This window comes from Notothenia coriiceps, unplaced genomic scaffold (assembly GCF_000735185.1).
Source record: "Notothenia coriiceps isolate Sejong01 unplaced genomic scaffold, NC01 NC01_scaffold00037246, whole genome shotgun sequence".
NCBI lineage: Eukaryota > Metazoa > Chordata > Actinopteri > Perciformes > Nototheniidae > Notothenia > Notothenia coriiceps.
In genome coordinates this window covers 28,598,292-28,618,122 of record NW_011369947.1, presented here as the reverse complement: position 1 = coordinate 28,618,122, position 19,831 = coordinate 28,598,292, and the positions used below count along the sequence as shown (strand labels likewise).

The window sequence follows — 19,831 nt, the reverse complement described above, 5'->3', positions numbered from 1 at the left end:
TTAGCAGTTGAAGAAGGAGCAGTTAGCAGTTGAAGTTGCATGAAGATTGCTGTAGTCTGAAGAGTTCTCCATTGACTTCCATGTTAAAAATGGGATCTATTGGATGTATCTCTGGAATTATGAAAGTTATGAATGATAAAAGTAGCCATTGATTCCCGACCGAGCTGAACGTTTTGATGTTTGAACGGAGTTTCTGCGATGTTCAATGTGGGAGAAGAAGCAGCGCAAAATAACCCGGCGGAATAATAAAGAATTTTGTGCGTAGCATAACAGATAGTTGGAATGCTGTGTCAGCATTCCCACTAAATGACATTAAAACTGTCATTAAAAGCCGAGATAATACAAATAAACAAGCTAGAACGGACTAAGACAGCTATACAAATACAAGAAGTGAGAGTTGCAGCAGACTATTTGTTTTGCTATAATCCAGATATATGGGGCATAATAATTGAATACTGCTTCTACCAGTTTAGTTTTCCGGGGATGGAAAGCAGACGCGACCTGAGAGTTCAGTGGACTGATAATACAACCAAATATACAACAACAGCTTCATCAATTTCAAAATCATTTTCATTTGTATGCATTTTAAGATTTCATAACGAAATGAGATACAATTACATTAAAATGCATGAATTAAAAAAATAACAATACACAAATCAAAAAAGAGAAAACAAACAAACAAAAAAAGGTATATATACAGTATATATGATAANGCTGCACAGTTCAGGATCCCAGCATCTGCATGTAAACGCACGATGGCGCACAGACACGTTCAAAATTAAACTGTCATCGCTGTCTGAGCTTGCTGCTGTGTGCGCCATCGTGCGTTTACATGCAGATGCTGGGATCCTGAACTGTGCAGCTGGAGCGCTGTGCCCGCATTGACGTCACCCATAATTTGGCGGGACTTGAAGAATCCCTGAGAAGATCCAGGAAATGGTCAACATTGAAGGGCAGATTAATGGTTATCAAAGTACAAATATCCAAAATCAGTTCAGTAACGGTTTTCAAGGGGACAATATTTACTCAAATTGATGGGTTTGGATGATGGGGGAAAATCGTGTCACAGACTCTTTAACAGGCCAGGCCATCGGGAAACCCCCCCGGTCCTCCCGATGGCCAGTCCGGGACTGGGTACAGGAGGCGTAGAGCGAGGGATCATTGTCCACAAGTTAATCGATCGCAGATGGCGTTGTGGTCACGGACGAATAAAAAAATATATATATATAAAAATAAAATAAATAAATAAATGGTTCGCGAAATATACTTGGCCGGCCGTTAATACACCTGGCGGCCCGCCCAAGTAAAGTCTATGTGTGGGAAACCCTGACATGCTAATACAATTGTAAAAGTTACAACTGCTATTGAATGCTATAATAGGCCTAGCTGCACAAGTAATGACATTTCCATTAGCCTTAACTGTTGTTAGCTGTGCGTTAGCATGCTAAAATACTGAAATAGGATGATGAAAAATCTCTCTCTCTCTCTCTCTCTCTCGCCCTGTAATGAGTTTTTGTACTCTTTTGTACTTGTAAACAAAAGTTTTTGTCCCCTGTGTGTTTTTTTGTAATGAGATTTTCCATGGAATAACAGACAGCTAACAGACTAATTTCCACCACTCATGGACCACAGCCACCTTTTCTTTTGAAAAACTGGGTGATATACTGTCGCTCTTTAGTCCCTCTCTCTTGTCTTTCTCTCCTTTCTTTTCTTTTTGAAAGCCTGACTTTGTTAGTCGTTGAGACATGGTACACAAGCAAGTACTAGCATCCCTGCTCACATGCACTCACTCTCTGCTAGAAAGTGCCGTTTGGAGGCGGAGGCGGGACCAAACCATTACATGTAAATAGAAGGGGGTGTACAAACTAGAGGCTTTGGATAATTAACTTTTGGAAGAAAATAAGTTAAATGAATTGTAAGTTTAGTGAGTACATTATCAATATAACGTTCTATTAATGTTAATTCTTGATGAATGATGAAAGGTTACTTAAACATTTTTTTCTTAATGTTCTAAAAGTTTGGGCCCCCGTGGTGAGGGTGTTTGGGGTGGCCAGGATTCACCCCCCAGCTCCGCCACTGCCCAGACTGTAATGATTTCCACCTCATTTAATACTTTGCACCTCATTCTGGTGTTGGTGACGTGTAGGCTACTCTGCGAGACCAGAGATGTAGTTCATTGAGCGGATAAAGTATTCTGATTATGAATTTGGGACACAGTATTTTCATGGTGGATTGAATAGTTATAATATATTTATTTCCCTAGAGGGATCCTTTTTTTATTCCTTTCTCATTCCCTCTCAAAATAATTGGTTACTGAGTGTACCATGTGAGGAAAAACAGTCTTGCCCGAGGGCCCTTCAGAAGCATATATTAGTTGACAAAGGGCGTCTGTAATAATTCATCCATTTTGTAGCCTGAAACCTCATTTACAGTGAGTGACACTCCCATTCTTCACTGATGCAAATTTGGGGCAAATACAATGAAAGGAATAACTCAAACACTTCAAAATCTTTTAATATATTTATTAATATTCAAGATGCATTTGTTTAAAAAAGAAATGAAATGCTACATGGGCCATATCAAAAGACAAACATGTTATTGGGGATTTTCAAGGCAGTATTAGGAACTATAGAAAAACCTTTGCAAGAACAAGTTGTTTTTCTCCATAGAGTATGAAACCATCAAGTTCCCCCCACTTTAACACATTTGAACAAGTGTAAATTTGACCTGTGGATAGACAAGGTACTAATGTGCTTAAGGCCTCAGATTGCTGTACAAAAAGAGCACGGGAAAGACAAGTATGTAAATGCAATGGTGGTGCAACGATGACTGTACATAAAACAATTCTGGCAAGTTCGGAATAACCTGCAATAATGATTCTAAAGAAGGCTTTAATTAAAAAAGTGTAAACTACCATGGTGTTGTTAAAAAGGCTGACGTGAATGAGGAAAATGACAGACTAGATCTGCGACATTCAAGAAATACCATAGCAGTTGATTTATTCTGATCAAGACGTGTGTTAGAAATAGCCCTTTTCAGCGATTATTTTTGCTTTCTTCTGCTGACGGTGATCCAGGTTTCTTCTTTAGGCGTGGATACCAGCTCAGATCTCACATCCACCACCTGCCCCTTCAGAGGGTGAAGCTTCAGCTGCCGCACCAACGTACTGAGCAGGACAGTAGCCACAGTGTAGGCAAACCTGTGAAAGAGACCAAATGTGATGGATGGTGGAAATGTTATTGAAGACACTTTTTCACTTCTACTCACTGTCATTGCTCTCATATTAGCTCCGTCTATGTCTAGACTTTACCTGAGTTCCGGACATGTTTGATTCCCTGAGAATCCGAGAAGACAGAAGCTCTTCCTCGCCGATTCCTCCTCAAATCGATCCGGGTCAAACCTGAGGGGATGTCACAGTAATCACAGATCAGAAATGGCACAGACCAACATGATAAGCCCCACTATGTGATGCTGTCATACCATCTGATTCTATACAATTTGTTCCAAGAGGTACTTTCTGATTAAATGGATTCATCTAAACAATTATCATTATTTAGATTCAGTAATGAGGAAAAGGAACACTACTTGCATTTGTTTTTCTATTATTCATATGTTGAACATTGTGGAGCAATATCCAAAATTAGCTAAAAAAACAATATGCTTATGAAAAAGTCCACAGATTATACATTTCAAAGATCCTATTTCTGGACAGCCATTTTTTTTTTTTTAAAGTAAATGTTAATGTTGAACCTGTATGGGGTGCTCCACGTGTCAGAATCCTGAAGGACGACTCCCAAAGCGTAGATGACCAAAGTCTGAAAGCAGAGCATTTTGATTTTGATTTACAAAGTTATTATTACTCAATCTCTTTATACATCTCCAGAGTAAACTGTGTGGTTTCCCATCTGTATTATTTTAGCAGGAAGCAGATACCTCTTTGGGGATGACATGCTGATCCACCTTGCCCTCCACTTCCTGCAGCCTCGCAGCGACGGGGGTCAGCTTGGCGGTCCTCACCGTCTCGTTCAGGACCTGCTGGCAGTATCTGTCAGACACAGGAATGTGATCAGATCAAGGTCATACAACACAGCAGCATCACCTGGATGTTCATGCATGTAGCTAGTATGACCTTGAATTAAATCTGTGCAATACCTCTCTACGCTTTACCAAAATTGGACCATTGCCATTCTCCAAAAATCTTACCTCAGCTCAGGGATCTTGTCTAATGAAATGGGGTCTGAACCCAAAACCTGCTCCAGCTCCTGGCACAGTTTGTCCTGAACGTCCTCCGAGGTGGACAGGAAGTGAAGTGCCCAGATACACACTGCAGAAACACAACATTTTAACTTCCTTTTGGTTTAGCTTTTTTGTTCCTAAGTTGCTGTTTCTGGACATACAGTGGCTTAATAATATAACTTGACTTGACTTTATAAAATAAATATACAACTCGGGATTTACTTGTGGTCCTCCTGACATGTGAACAGGCCCGGTTCCAGTAGTAGGTTTACATGAGCAATAGTGGCCGGCAACAGCAATGAAAAATAGCATTGATGCTCCCCAATGAACAGATTATGGCATTTGTTATGTTTTGAAACCAAGCAAGTGAGAACATTTCAAGTTAAAAGTGCAATCCTGAAATATTTCATATAGTCCAAAGTGGACTATGGGAAAGAAAAGCACAAAAGCTTCAAAACTGTACTGATAAAACAAATGAGAACATATTGCAAATCAAGGCAAATATTATTTGAACCAGCTCATGGTTTGAAATGGCAAACATTTAAAAGCAAAAGTATTATTAAAACCATGTACTACATCATCACTTTGGTCCCATCATATACTCTGGGAAGAGAATATTTACTGTGCTTGAAAACTGGTATCACATCATCATGTGAGGTTGACTTTGCGACCTGGAGAACATTTCAGCTGCAAAATTAGCTCATTGATAAGCTTGGGATATGAGATATTTTTGTAGCCATTCGTGGTGAAGGCATCTGTGCTATTGTATGCATTATTTTTGACCCAACATTTCTATAGGAATATGGCATTATTTTCACATGAATATTCTTGCCATTGTCTATTTTTATACCACGAGCTGCAAAATGACCGCCTAACCCCACTGTACAGGCGGGTACTTGTTTAGATATACCTGGGCAGGCTCTGTTTTGCCGTGGTATCCTGGCACCTGCGGGCCGCAGAGGGGCGGCGTAGTGTCGGGCGACGAAGACTGCTGCTCCGGGGGCGAGGGCGGCGAGTCAGGCGGGAGTAAGCTAGTGTCCACAACGGAGGGTAACGTGATGTCCCCATCTGACCTGTTGCTACTGTCTGCAGTAGATGCAGTGTTGCTGGCGTTTAGTGATGGTTACTTTAACCATTTTCGTATAAATGATTATCCACAGATGTGTGTCACTGCTGTGGAAGCACTTGCAAATGATGCACGCGCAGCGGAGCAGGTCACGTGCACCTGACACAATTTGTAGTTTGTATTTTTCGCTCCTTTCTCTTTTTTGACTAGAGGGTGCATAACATTCAACTGCCCCGAAGATCCCGACGCGAAACCTGAAGAGTAAACACCAGGTTTACTAATCTAGCCGCACGATTTGTCTCTGGTGTCGGAATGTCTCGCTATGTTAGTACTTTCTTAAAAAACAAAACACCATTTCATTTCGGGTTAAAATGTGTTGTAACTGCGTTACTGAGCATTGTAACGGGTAATATATTACCCACATTTCATTAGTAATGCGTTACATTACTTTGTTACTTCAGCAAAAAGTAATATATTACTGTAACTCTGTTACTTTTGTAACGCGTTACACCCAACACTGCCTACTACAAACCACTACCGCGGATTGGGCAGAGAAGGAGTCCGAGAAAGTTGCTCCCCCATGTAACGTAATATGACGCGTTTGACGTATGACGTAAAAAAAGCAGTTTTTAGTAGCAGAGCTCAAAACGGCTCCTTTCCCCTCTGAATTCCTGCCCTTATCTCTCGTAAAACGTATCAAATCCTGCATTCACTTTTTTAATTGTAATTTTCAGGCAGGGTTAAGCATAAATCTAGTAAAAACAAAAACCTGCAAGTTCCTCTTTAACTATCTCCTCCTAGGGACTTCCAAATTCGTCGGGTAGCGTCTCCAGACATGGGCGACAAAACGATATCACAGAATTGTTTTTGTTTCGCACGGCATAGCCGTGATTTGGCGCCAATGTTCGCATTCGCTCGATGCTATGCAATCCCTCGCCATGGAACACGATGATTTCATAACTCTAACTGACATGCTCAGAATGCCACCAAACTTCACATGATGGTTAACACTGCCGCCCTGAACAGCTCTACATCAAACTGATGTTACATAATGTGGCATTACCTCAAATCCCTCGCCATAAAACATGGTGTTGCTGTAACTCCAATGGAAACGGTCAGATCGTCCCCCAATCTTCACTTGTATGTCACCGGTCCATGCCTCTCACCATACGCTGTTTCCATGGCAACGCATCCCTCGCCATGAAACACGATGTTGTCGTAACTAAATGGCAAATTGTCCAAACGGCACCAGACTTCAGATGATGGCTAATGGTCCGGCCCTCAACAGCTTTATGTCCATTGGGATGTCATCATATGCTGTTTCCATGGCAAGGCATCCCTCGACATAAAACACGATGTTGTCGTAACTCAATGGAAAATCGTCCAAACAGCACCAGATTTCAGATGATGGCTAATGGTCCGGCCCTGAACAGCTCTATGTCAATTATGGGGTGTCATCATATGCCGTTTCCATGGCATCCCTCGCCATAAAACACGATTTTGTCGTANGCATCATGGTTTGGGGCTGCTTTGCTGCCTCAGGGCCTGGACAGATTGCCATCATCGACGGAAAAATGAATTCTCAAGTTTATCAAGACATTTTTCTGGAGAACTTAAGGCCATCTGTCCACCAATTGAAGCTCAACAGAAGATGGGTGATGCAACAGGACAACGACCCAAAGCACAGAAGTAAATCAACAACAGAATGGCTTCAACAGAAGAAAATAGGCCTTCTGGAGTGGCCCAGTCAGAGTCCTGACCTCAACCCAATTGAGATGCTGTGGCATGACCTCAAGAGAGCGATTCACACCAGACATCCCAAGAGTATTGCTGAACTGAAACAGTTTTCTAAAGAGGAATGGTCCAAAGTTCCTCCTGACCGTTGTGCAGGTCTGATATGCAACTATAGGAAACGTTTGGTTGAGGTTATTGCTGCCAAAGGAGGGTCAACCAGTTATTCAATCCAAGGGTTCACATACTTTTTCCACCCTGCACTGTGAATGTTTACATGGTGTGTTCAATAAAAACATAAAACATATCATTGTTTGTGTGGTTTTAGCTTAAGCAGACTGTGTTTGTCTATTGTTTTGACTTAGATGAAGATCAGAACACATTTTATGAGCAATTTATGCAGAAATCCAGGAAGTTCCAAAGGGTTCACATACTTTTTCTTGCAACTGTATATACCTTTGTGTTTAAGTAGGCTCACTTATTAGAGTCCTCCCTTCGGTTGGTTGCCCATTTAAACTTGCGCCCCCTCGTGGCCACTTTTGGTTGTTATTTAAACCGGTGTTTTTGTGGCACCTTGTTTGTTTCAGGCTGCTTGCCTGCCATTGTGTCTACCTGTTATACATTAAAACTATTTATAATTATACCAATTCCAACTGGTGTGTGTTGCAATTCCTCATCCCTAGTGAGGACGTAACAACCGCCTTACCCCACTGTACAGGCGGGTACTTGTTTAGATATACCTGGGCAGGCTCTGTTTTGCCGAGGTCCCCTGGCACCTGCGGGCCTCAAAGGGGTGGCGTTGTTTCGGGCGACGAAGACTGCTGCTCCGGGGGCGAGTCAGGCGGGAGTAAGCTAGTGTCCACAACGGAGGGTAACGTGATGTCCCCATCTGATCCTGTTGCTACTGTCTGCAGTAGATGCAGTGTTGCTGGCGCTTAATGATGGTTGCTTTAACCATTTTCGTATAAATGATTATCCACAGATGTGTGTCCCTGCTGTGGAAGCAGTATAATCCCTTCTCTTTTTTGAATAGAGGGTGCATAACATTCAACTGAGGGTGCATGCATGCCTATGCACCCCCGTAGAACCGGGCCTGCATGTGAAGAAAACTTTGTAATACCTATTTTCATTAGGTCTTATAAAATGTTGTTGTCATTTTCTATTCCATATTTATGTTGTTGGTCTTCTGCTTTCAACGGAATTTTTAATATCCTCTCAATAATTCATGTTATGAACCAGAAACCTGAGAGAAGTCCTGGTGATAAAGTAAAATCTACTTGGAAATAAACGATGTGATATTTTGCGGGTTCTTTGAATAACTGACATGTTATTGCAGCCTTTAATATAAAGTATGAATCAATAAATCAATTGACTGTGATTTGTGTCACTTACAGTTGGCAGTGATGACAGATCCAGCCAAAGTGAAAACCATGCAGTCCTCCATGATCTGGGAAAAAACAGTCATTTCAGTCGATTTTTGGAAACTGTCACAATCTTTAAGTTACCTTTTTGGAATAGAAAGCAGAGTGTGTGGCTTCATCAGTATTCACCTGTCGCTCTGTGAGGCTGGACTGAAGCAGAGCGTCCACAAACGCCGTCTGCTTCCTCTGAGCCTTCCTGTCCTTCGCCACCGACAGCAGCACGGACTGCATCTCTGACAGAGCTGAACACACGGGAAACGAAAAATCCGTTATCTTTTCACAACTTTGAACATGTTAAAAAGACTGCATTTCAAGCATCTATCTTGCAAATTGTCCTTGGCACATAAATCAATAAAGGTCCCCCAAAACGACAGAAGCTGTTCCCTGAGGATGCTGAAAAGGGTGGTTGTGCAGTGTGTGTGTGTGTGTGTGTGTGTGTGTGTGTGTGTGTGTGTGTGTGTGTGTGTGTGTGTGTGTGTGTGTGTGTGTGTGTGTGTGTGTGTGTGTGTGTGTGTGTAGCAGGTCTACACACACAGATCAAGTCTGATCCTCTGCAAACTTTCCCTGCTGTTTCTCCACAGCACAACAACAGAAGACAACACAAAGCTGCTCATGAACACACACACCCAATCCCAACGACTCAAAGAACAACAGAAGGTAGCTTCCATAAATCAGGTTTCATCTGTTTTTAATTAGGATTTGGGCTCCTAGCGAATATGAAAAACGCTGCTGTCACAACATATCTTTTATTTTGGACATATTTATATATTATTTTATATTTTGAAAATGTACATAGTAGAAGTGCACTTACACATTTTAACTTATTTATTTTTGATATGATTTATTTAAATGTTTATGTATATTTATAGTTAGGTATGAAATTATCGTGATCTAATTATTGACTAAAATATTTGCTATTAGGATATTTGCCATAATTGAGCAGCCCTTTTTCAACAATTCCACATATATTAAGTTTGGTTTTAATAAAGCCACTCACCCTTCTCATAATGTGCTTTCCTGCTGGAGCTTTTCTCAAGGGAGCCGTCCAAGTACCCTTTTCCAATTTCTGACCAGATCTGGAGAGTAGGAAGAAGAGAAAAACATGTATTTAGTCACTCCAGCAGTATGCAGACTGTAGCATCCCAACTCACAGGTTAAAGGAGACAGTTCAACAAATATATGGGGGGGCATTTATGCAAAAGTACACATTTGCAATCCAAAGGAGCGGAGGAAAGACCAGAATCAGCTGCACAAAAACATTTGTGTAAGAGCTGCACTCCACTGTCTTCTCACCGCGTCGTGGTTCTTGCGGAAGGAGAGGACCTCGGAGTCGTCCCTGAACGTCTCGCCCAGAGCCAGCTGGGTGACGGTCTTCATGGCCAGCCCCAGCAGGTGGGCACACAGAGGGGTGTGCTGAGCCTCCGGGGCGGACGTCCACTTCCCCACCAGCTCCTCCACCAGCTATGAGAAGAAAGTGGGGAATATGTCTAAACGCTTGTTTTCAACTCAACTTAGTTCTATTGTGTTGCACATCACGAGAGATACAGACCCTTAGCACCAGGGGGAAGTTCTTCTCCACCGTGTTGTTGATGGCACTCTCGTAAACCTTCTTCCTTATCACGCTCTCTGTGGCCCCGCCTCCCGTTCCTGACTGGTAGCCCAGCAGAGACTTCAGCATCGTCTCAAAGGAGTCAGCTGACAAGAACAGAGACACAAAGACAACATGTTATGTTTTCCTTGTGAGTGAAAACCAGTCTTGTGAAAGTAAAATGTAAGAGCTTTTAAGGAACCTAAAACTCCAGACTCTTTTTAAGATCACATTTAAATTGTTACAATAAATACATGTGCAAGAAATAAAGGTTAAAGCACTCTTTTATACCCACAACCATCAATGTACATATTCACTTTGTTTATTTCACCAGCTTAACTCTGATTGCAGATCAGTATTATTTAATGCTCAGCTAGTGCCTGGTGTAAGAAACAAGAAGACAGCAGCAAATATGACAAGTCTTTCATTTCAAATATTAAAAGGCTTCATGGGAATGTAAGCATTTTCCTAACTTTTAAGGCTTTGTCCAACTTACTGCTGTGGTTGGGGTTGATGTGTTGCTGGAGCTGGAGCACGGACCCCAGGCTGACCACGGGGCGACCCCCGAACCAGAAGGAGGCCACGGAGCCAAACCGCAGATGCAGACTGACCAGGAACTCATGCAGACTGCCTCTGTTCACGATGTCCTGCAGGTTCCCATCCCTGAGAGAGAAGACGGGAAAGTGAATATCCATTTCACATTATACAATTGTATTTGTTTGGAATTGACTCATTGATATTTGCAATATCCTGTTATTGAATGAAAGAGAATGCAATATGACAACTTACTTCTCATCAGTAGGATTGAGGCCTGGTATACCAGAGGCCCTTCTGGATGACTGAAAACATGATTAGAAATTGCATTTATTTATACATTTTTCACACACATCTACTGTTTCTTCATATGAATTCATGGATTAGTTATTATGAATATCCTAGTTACAGCTAGATCAAGTACTGTTCAATGAACCTGTATTGAATCTCAGCCAATTTCATCTTTTCTAACTTACTTAGACAATATATGAAACTATTATTTCATCTGACTACTTAATAAGGTCTTTGGGGGAAATCGGCATAGAAATTGGGTACTTGACAGCATCCATTTTCAAAGATGGTACTTAAGCGTGGTTGTTACCGCCCACTGTAATTAATTAAATATACATTTCACTGAATTAGGTAATTGATAAGTGTGTTGGATGTTACCCGAAATGGGGAGACAGGTATAACAATTCTTTGAAGGTCTTCATTTATGTTATAGGAGGTGGTCCCGCTTGGCAGTGAGCAAATAAACATTAAATCATTACTTTTTAATGAGGGTTTTGGTAATAACTGGGACAGCTAACTAATGCTAACTTCAAATTTGCAGACTTACCGGGTACAAATAGAGAACAGCGCCAACCAAAATGATGACAAACGTGACAGCAAATATGGCAAAGTCCAGCATGACTTCTCCCTTTTAATAGCACTGTTTTGCTAACTTCTCTTCATGAATATCTGGAGATTTCCCACACAGACTGATAACAGTTACCACGTCAACAGAAACTGGACGGCAGGTCGCATTTCTGTGTTTGATTGTTAGGGTCTGAATGACAGGCAGAGCAAACTAATCGTACTCAGAAAGATCGATCGATACTATCTTGCCAAGTGAATTATTGCCCTTTTTTTACAAAGATTGTTTGCATTATCTTAAGAATTCAAATATTTCAAACTATACATACAAACTATTAATGTTTTAGCAACAAAAACTTTTATATGTTCAAATACAAAAATAAATTGATAAAAGTAATTACCTTATTAGTTTTTTTACTTCTAAAGGGGGACCCCCTGGCATGTTAAAACGTATTTCTTATTTTAAGATATGCATTTATATGTGGGCATATTTTTTAATATAATTATAAATCTCAGTTATGGGAGCCCTCAAAATATTTGAGCTCATAGATTTGACCTGATCATAACATAGTATACTAATAATTAAGTATTAAAAAGGTCATATTCTGGACAGAATCACGGCATGCATCAACAGGTTGGATGCATAATAAGCACCAAAATGGAAAAGAGAGTTTTTTTGATAAATATTTATAAAGAAACAAGCACAATCACATTTAAAAAATACAAAAAATAACACATTTAAACCCAGTGGCAAAATACAGTGCAAAAAGATGTGCAAAATGGCAACAATACGCCTCAGAAGAAGAGTACGGAGTTATATTTTCTCAGGCGGTCATTTCGGATTTGTCCTCTTGTTTGGGAGGCTCGATCCTCATGGCGTCCAGATAATCTGAGGAAGGACAAAAATATATATAACGTTTTTTCTCTTTCTATTTGAACATGTTTTCACCCTTCTCTCTGGTGTTCTCTCACCGTGAGTGTAGTCTGTTTCTGGTCGTGTGGCGATGAAGACCCAGGCCAGCCCCACCAGCAGAGCCACCACCAGGTTCACCGTCACCCAGGGGTGCAGAATCTGGTGCTCCAAACCTGGTGGCCTAGGGAAGGAAAAAGGAAAGTAGCTTGTATGATACCTAGGCTTCAGGAAAATATATCAACATTAAATATTTCCAAGGCGCTGACCATAGAGTAGTGTTGAAGTCTGGGTACAGGTTGATGCGGTCGCTGGTCATCTGCTGGCTCAGAGAGAGGATCAGCGCAGAGAAATACACTGCAGGAACAAAGAGTGTGAGATGATGCCATATGACAGTTTGAGATAGTAAATCATGTGGACTCACAGAAAGAGGCGAGAGCGACGGGGTTCAGCGTGATGAACTCCTGCAGAGCCACAGAGCCTTTGGCCAGGTTCAGTCTGAGAACAAGAGTTATAACAAAATAAAGGAATTCTGATTCATGTTAACACACAAATGGATCTTTAACTAGGAAATCTATGCTGTAAGTAAATATTTGTTTTCTTTGATCGATGCATCGGCTCCTCACGCCGTGTTGTTGTTGAGATTTCTTTACCTGTCGAAGGCGGCCACGGTGCTGACGGCCAGCAGCAGGTACAGCAGGGACTGGGCGGGGTAGGCCAGGCTGTGGTACTGCTGCAGCAGGTTGGACAGAGCGGTGAGCTGCTGCCCCGCCAACATGTACACCACCACCATGTTCCACAGGGCGTGGCCCGCCAGGAAGCCATGGCAGTACAGACCCAACACCCTGCAGCACAGAGACACAAAGGGTCACTTTGGTTCATTAGTACAGGCAGGAGACACACATAAAGACACAAGTGTCATGAGAGGAAATACAACCCAATAAATAAAAAATATTTTTTTACTAATAATATGGTTATTAACATAAACTTAAACTGGAAGTGAAACATTAATAATTGCTCTTAACCAAACCTAAATATTAAACATATCCATACAATTAAACCAAAAATATATTGTATGGTGAAAATACTAATAATAATAAAACAAATCCGTACATTTCAGGAAATTGAATCAGATATATATAAAAAACAATATGGTGGATCTATTTAAAACGTATTGAAAAACTATTTTAACCTTTCCACACACTTGATACATATTTTGTATCGTACAAGTCACCTGAAGCAAAATCAAACACATCTGAGATGAAGTGGAAAACACATATTTCCAATGAGTCAGAATGACTTGGAAAATAATGGATTGGATATTGATAAAAAAAGATCTGAGTTGTGCATCCCTTTTAAAAACCTATTGTACATCCCAAACTACAATGACGCTATGCAGTGCACACACTCTTGCTTTGTCAGTTGTAGCTCACCTGAAGCCGCTGTGCACTCTCAGGGAAACGTCTCTGGTGGAGCAGAGCGGCTGAACATTGAAGTCCGTCATGTTCTCCGTCTGGATGTTCGCCTTCCTCCAATCGGAGCGCTCTGCAGCCTGGAACCGCTCTGAAACAGGAACACACACGACACATGAGGATGTCCTTTAATGTCCCACAGGCGGCCGCATGGTCTCCTGTTGTTACTCACTGTTCCTCTCCACAAACACCTTCCCCACCGGCTGGCTCTGACCCTGCGGGGCCGCGAACAGGGGGTACTGGAAGATGGAGGGGGGGGTGTCGGAGATGATGTCATCCTCTTCTACGTCAAACTCATCCGGGAACGGAGACTCGACCACTTTTGACTTCCTAAAATCACAAGATTAACAGTTAGAGAGCAAAATGTACCGGATTGTATTTTTCAAATGTTCTCACCAACTATCTCTTAACTTGCTTTTAGTGCTTTTAGAATGCAGATGACACTTTTTGTATTATTTTGTCATAATTGCTTTGGTTTTGTTGTATTGTTTAAAAATAACTACACTTGGACGTAAAGAAACCTAAATATATTCAGATAAATGTGGAAAATATTACAATATATAAATAAACCTGATCTCCAACCAGGTGTTAACGCATAAAACGCAGCTTTCTATATTAGTGGTTGTTTCTGACATTATGAAATGTGCTGACACAACACAATGAATACTTTCTTACTTTTTCTTCTTGGATTGTTTCCCCACCTCCTCTCCATCCGTGGTCTGATCTGCTGCGTCTCTGTTCACAAGGTCCGCCTGGTCATCGTCCTGATCTGAAAGCATGAATTCACCCTTTAATTGTGCTCCTTTGAGGGAAAGGGCTTTCTTAGGATAAGGGAAAGCTGCTCAAATGTGGAATTCATCATTTACATAAAGATAATCGTTTTCTGTGTTTACCTATAGTAGGAACTTTCTTTCTCTTCCTCCTCCTCTGGGGGGCTGCGTCCGTCGTCTCTTCAAAGGTAAGATGTTCTCCGTTCTCAGATTCCTTCCGTCCCATCGCCATCCCATGATCTAAACAGGAAACAGCAGAAGCGGTAAAGGAACGGGAAACACCGACCTGCAACTCTCATGCTTTCTACGTGTTATAATGTTTTTTTGAATTCTCTTTCTGCAAATAAAACAAAATGTAAGTAAAACAAATGTTTAGGTTTGCAATCTACTGCGGATGTGTGTTTATGTGTAANTGCGTGTTATGAAGCTCTTTGTAAACGGTCTGCAGAGTCACAAACCCTCAAAGTACACCCTGTAGCGAGTAAAACTCTAACACAGAAAATACCTTCATCACTTTCTGATCCTGTGTCTACAAACTGATCTTAATGCAGGATACACTACTTTCTTTTGGTTAAAGAAATGATTTGAAATAGCAAAGAAGTCTTGTTTTATCCAAGCCTGAAATGTATCAGACCAAAAATGTGTTAATTGTATTAAAGGGGCAGCACGGAACTATTTCAATTCTCTTTCTGCAAATAAAACAAAATGTAGCTAAAACAAATGTTTAGGTTTGCAATCTACTGCGGATGTGTGTTTATGTGTAACGTACCGTCAATATCATCGACTCCATTCGTCTCCTTTTTCACTTTCTTCTTCCTGCGCTTCTGTGCCGGTGCTTCTACTGTGCACGGGAATAAATACATAAAGAAAATGAAATCAAGAGCTTGAGTAAAAACAGGAGGCGTTTTCATGACATGTATCCAATTACTACTATATTCCAAATCCAGACTCACCAGCTGTGTCTTGACTTCATGTTTCCAAATGTTCAACAGAAGAGAGAAGGAGTTTAGATCGACTGTTCAGTGTAAATATTGCAGATTAAAATGTTGTATCAGATTAGAAAAGCACATTGACTCACCTCGGGATTGTGGGAAGCGCGCGTGGTCCTCGCTTAGAGACACAAATAGAAGAACAAGTCACTTATGTTTCAGATCATTTCACACCATCAAATCCAATGATACATTTTGCAGCTATCACACATAACATGATTTATTTTTATATATATTTTTTTTTCTATGTAAAATTCCTACTTTATTGATTAAACTGTTTTTTTTAGGGTTTACCAAATAAATGTAAGATTTATCAACTTAAACTTAACACCCCATAGGTCAAACGTAATGCTTGTTTCACAGTGATAATGTCTTGAATTATGTATAATACAAAATAATTAAACAAAAAAGAACAGGTGCAAATGAACAGTTTCTTATAAAATGTAGACAAACACTGTACAAGCTTTTCAGAAATTCTCAATTATAACAAAGTCAGTTATTTCAGCCAAGAATCAACCCAGAGTGGAGATAACAAATAACATCCTGGCTGACAGCTAAACCATCGCTAAATCTGTGTTCATACGCCCGCCAGGACGGGGGATTAGTCAGGGCAGAGGTCACAAGATGCTTTAATCTTCCTGAAGAAGCTTCTTATGAAGTGTATACTCTGCCTTATCGTCACTAAACACACTCGGACAGGTCAGAAGAAACTTTTTTATTACACTCCAAGTGACAATTACCTTATAAAAAGTGACATTTCTTTATTTGAGACATGTTTTAAATCAGATTTGTCCGCCCTGCCTTGCAAACGTCATTGAGGTAAATCAAATCATTTTGTAATGTTTAAAGACCTTGTTTTAGTTTCTTAAAATCTATCATTTTTCACATTTTCAAGCTACGTCATTTCGAGTTCATTACCAGTTATTCTTATGAATATGTTTTAAATGAACATTGTCTGCATATTTCTAAATAATAGATGATCTGGTTGATTCCCTCTTTATTAAGTAAGTTTATCAAATTCCTGATAAAAAGTTAAACTGATGTTCAGCTCCTGGATTTTCAGTTTTTAGGGGATAAAATGTACTTCCGGTAACTTGCAATGTGTGGGTTGTAATATAGGGTCACATTTAAACACTAATGTGCATAATGCAGGCGGGGAAATGAACACCTGGAGTTGTGTTACACACCTGTGGAAGAGGAGGGAGCTCTCTGGAACGCGTTCTCTATAATAGAAAATATATATATAAATTATTAGCACTTTTTCCAAGTATGCTAACTAGCTTTCTTGAATGCTCCCAACATTTAAATCAAACTCACAAGTAAAAAGTCAGGGTCTGTAGTTAACAGTTAGCTTGCGTCAGTTAACACAAATAGTATAGTTTTCACAAAGGAAAAAGCCATAAAAGGTGAACAGTCAACACATTTAGAAATTAAAATAGCATTTACTGCTAGCAATACAGCTAGCGTTACTTTAAAGTCTTCCTCTTCAGTGAAAGGAGTTACCGTTATTTAGGACAATAAGTTACCTTTGAGCCTCCTGTGTCCATATTTCTCAATTCTCTTAAAAATATGCCTTTACAAAAACATCCAGTTAAATCATCGTTAGTGTAATTAAGGACTACAGCCGTTAAAAATGATGAAAAACCGCTACTTGTTATGATTCTTTACTTTGTTTATGCTCTGCAGGAGAAGAGAGCCGTTACCCGGATGCATTTGAGCGTAGGACGCAAGACTTCCGGTTCCTTCAATATAAAGGCTCCCACACAAAGTAATAAATCAGATAACCAACATGAATTAAAGCATTACTATCAGAACTGGTTTATTAATGTCACAAATAGGTACAAATATTACAACATCATTGCTTTTACTTTTGTATATTATCACATCAGTTGATTTAAATAAGGACACAAGAGTGTATTTTTGTGCCAGGTTTAATAAATGTTTTCTTTGGCATGCAATGACACATTTTTTGCAAAACCCAAAAGAAATGACACAAATTTAAAATGAAAAAACAACACAATTAACAAGAAACCAATTCTAGTATGTAAACATCAAATCACATTCTTTTCGCAGGTCTGTGTAAAAGAGTGTGGAGAAGGGCACGTAAGCTGCCTGTAATAAAATGATGATTACAAACTGAGATAGAGATATGGCATTGATCCTTTTCTCACTTAATCTGTCATCTCTGTTACCTTTAGATTTAAATTACGATTTTTGTCATGGTTCGGTGGTCCCATTTCTCTGGTCCCCCTCGCCTCCACCTCCACCCTTACGTGCTGGTGGGTCGTATCCAGCTGGCGGGGACCCACTGCGGCTCGTCCTGCGCCTTCCTCACCGCCGTCAGCATCTGGACGCACGAGTCCTGCAGCTCGTCGTTAACGATCACGTGGTCAAAGAACTGGCAGAACTGAGACTCGATCTTACGGGCGGATTCTTCAATCTCCTGGAAGTCTTCATCCTGTTGGAGGACACAACAGTCAGAAGGGATTTTTTTAATATAGCTAAAACAAGGTGTGGTATAATAATCATAATAATAAAGCAAAATAACTGAAAATAAATTGTCATACTTAAAAGCAGGGCCACTAGTACTCAAGATTTATTTTATTTTATTGCCATGTAACTGAGATTCGGCTTCTCATAGTCGACAAAATATATATTTTTTTGTATTGTTCTATATTGATTGGAATTCTGAAACAAACATACTTGTTATCTGTTAGAAAATTGAGTTAGAGTGTCTCAACTTACATTGATTTTACTGTCTTAATGTTTTTGGAAGCCGTACATTTGACAAGAAACGAGACACATTTCTTTACTTTGCAAATCACCACCTTTTATCCGAGAGAATAAACAAGTATCTTTCTTGTAAATCTACAAAATGTATCTGTGAAATGCAGAATTATAATTACAGGCTCTGTGGTTATTTAAGAAAATTGTAAGAAAATGTTGTCACAGGGTATTCCCAGCCTGAGGTAAGAACATCCAGCTCACAAAATGAAAATAATATGAGGGGGGGTTACTTTGAACGGCCGGTTGACGTAGTAGTTGGTGGTGACGTGCGCCCCCCGCCTGGTCTCCTTGAGGCGCTCGTGGGGGGGAGGCTTCACGTAGATGATGTAGGCCTTCAGCTCGTGGGTCCTCACTGCCGGGATGGCCTGACAGGAGAAATGAAACCTTTAAAAAAGCAGTTCTCTAAACGAAAAGGACAAGGGTGTAGGAGTACACCTTACATTTGGCTCTATGTCCATGACGCAGATCTTCCCGCTGTTTAAGACCCCCCTCACAGACTCCACGCTGGTGCCGTACAGACTTCCTCTGTACTCGCCGTACTCCAGAAACCTGCAGGACAATCAGATTGTTTATAAAACACACGTACATTTCTAGCACTTTTTGCATAATCACGAGCTTGCATTTCAGAATCTCAGTGGACGTTAAAGGCTCACATTTATTAGAGACTAGTAGACAGCATGAATACATCGTGTTTAAGTTATTGTGGCGCTACGTTCGTTTGTTATTAATGGATTCACAGCAGAGTACCTGTTGTTTTGAATCATGTTGTAGAAGATTTCTCGGCTGATGAAATTATATTCTCTGCCGGACTCCTCGTATTCTCTGGGTGCTCTTGAAGTGTCTGGAAAACATAAAATAAAATATATTTTCATACAAGAACTCCCAGAGAGAATACAAACTTTTCAGAGCTGTAATTTTGATATTTGTTGTGTTGTGTGTATAAGAAATCTAGACCGCAAAAAAATTAAACAAGCGAGTGCCTGTTTTTGCTGGCCAAGCTTGGTCAGGGTCCTTGAACTCAACACGAGCATAACGTGTCATCACGTGGTATATGTCTCGACTGACAGGGGTGCAGTTCTAACGGAGAGCACCAGAACGCGACTCCAGCACTTCAGAAATTGCAATACCCATAAGGAGCTATACACATGCTACACTTTGTTCGTGGCTGTGTCTTTAGTTGTAAACCCAGTGGCGATCTGTTCATCTGTCATAATGATCNCACGTACGAGGTACCGCTCCCTGGAAGATTTTCGGGTTAATTTCAATCAAGCGCCTCCGAAGTTCATTCACCCCCACACCAGACGGACCTGAGAGAAAAAGAAAGACCTTATCATAATCATACATTTAATCGAGTTTTCGATTTCATACCATTTTAACAGATGACGAAATGAAATGCACCATTGGGAATCAATTCAACTTTAAAGGTCCCCTATTATACTGTTTTTCATCAATATATCACAGGTCTCAGATAT

The 19,831-nt window shown here is 40.5% G+C and overlaps 3 protein-coding genes across 3 annotated transcripts in view; all 3 read right to left on the bottom strand.

Moving 5' to 3' along the window:
- Positions 1-2,507: 2,507 nt before the first annotated feature.
- Positions 2,508-11,640, bottom strand: cyp20a1 (cytochrome P450, family 20, subfamily A, polypeptide 1). The gene is made up of 13 exons (XM_010795415.1): positions 11,415-11,640; positions 10,832-10,881; positions 10,539-10,705; positions 10,004-10,149; positions 9,748-9,915; positions 9,452-9,530; positions 8,584-8,696; positions 8,426-8,480; positions 4,204-4,324; positions 3,934-4,045; positions 3,751-3,815; positions 3,311-3,400; positions 2,508-3,199 (listed from the first exon to the last, which is right to left on the bottom strand). Exons 1-13 carry the CDS (start codon positions 11,484-11,486, stop codon positions 3,043-3,045), a joined length of 1,395 nt encoding a protein of 464 aa, XP_010793717.1. The 5' UTR covers positions 11,487-11,640; the 3' UTR covers positions 2,508-3,042.
- Positions 11,641-12,003: 363 nt separating this feature from the next.
- On the bottom strand, positions 12,004-17,282 carry LOC104966232 (transmembrane protein 237B). Its single transcript, XM_010795414.1, has 14 exons — positions 17,099-17,282; positions 16,760-16,795; positions 15,662-15,693; positions 15,537-15,550; positions 15,353-15,424; positions 14,707-14,823; positions 14,489-14,582; positions 13,986-14,143; positions 13,775-13,904; positions 12,995-13,186; positions 12,766-12,839; positions 12,611-12,698; positions 12,404-12,525; positions 12,004-12,320 (listed from the first exon to the last, which is right to left on the bottom strand). Exons 1-14 carry the CDS (start codon positions 17,117-17,119, stop codon positions 12,256-12,258), a joined length of 1,215 nt encoding a protein of 404 aa, XP_010793716.1. The 5' UTR covers positions 17,120-17,282; the 3' UTR covers positions 12,004-12,255.
- Positions 17,283-17,767: 485 nt separating this feature from the next.
- Positions 17,768-19,831, bottom strand: part of mpp4b (MAGUK p55 scaffold protein 4b) — a 15,667-nt gene continuing 13,603 nt past the window's right edge. The window contains exons 11-15 of the mRNA XM_010795794.1: positions 19,586-19,685; positions 19,107-19,200; positions 18,800-18,908; positions 18,590-18,724; positions 17,768-18,030 (exon numbers count right to left, since the gene is read on the bottom strand). Of these exons, the coding sequence (XP_010794096.1) occupies positions 17,842-18,030; positions 18,590-18,724; positions 18,800-18,908; positions 19,107-19,200; positions 19,586-19,685 (627 nt within the window). The 3' untranslated portion in view covers positions 17,768-17,841. The remainder of the gene's footprint in view (positions 18,031-18,589; positions 18,725-18,799; positions 18,909-19,106; positions 19,201-19,585; positions 19,686-19,831) is intronic.

Coding starts and splice junctions, on each gene's coding strand:
- cyp20a1 (XM_010795415.1), bottom strand. CDS start 11,486: ATGCTGGACTTTGCCATATTTGCTGTCACGTTTGTCATCATTTTGGTT. Junction 10,882..11,414: donor CTGTTCTCTATTTGTACCCG/GTAAGTCTGCAA, acceptor TCATGTTTTCAG/TCATCCAGAAGGGCCTCTGG. Junction 4,046..4,203: donor GACAAGATCCCTGAGCTGAG/GTAAGATTTTTG, acceptor TGTGTCTGACAG/ATACTGCCAGCAGGTCCTGA.
- LOC104966232 (XM_010795414.1), bottom strand. CDS start 17,119: ATGGACACAGGAGGCTCAAAG. Junction 14,824..15,352: donor TGGAGTCGATGATATTGACG/GTACGTTACACA, acceptor TTTCCTGTTTAG/ATCATGGGATGGCGATGGGA. Junction 13,905..13,985: donor GGTGTTTGTGGAGAGGAACA/GTGAGTAACAAC, acceptor TTCCTGTTTCAG/AGCGGTTCCAGGCTGCAGAG.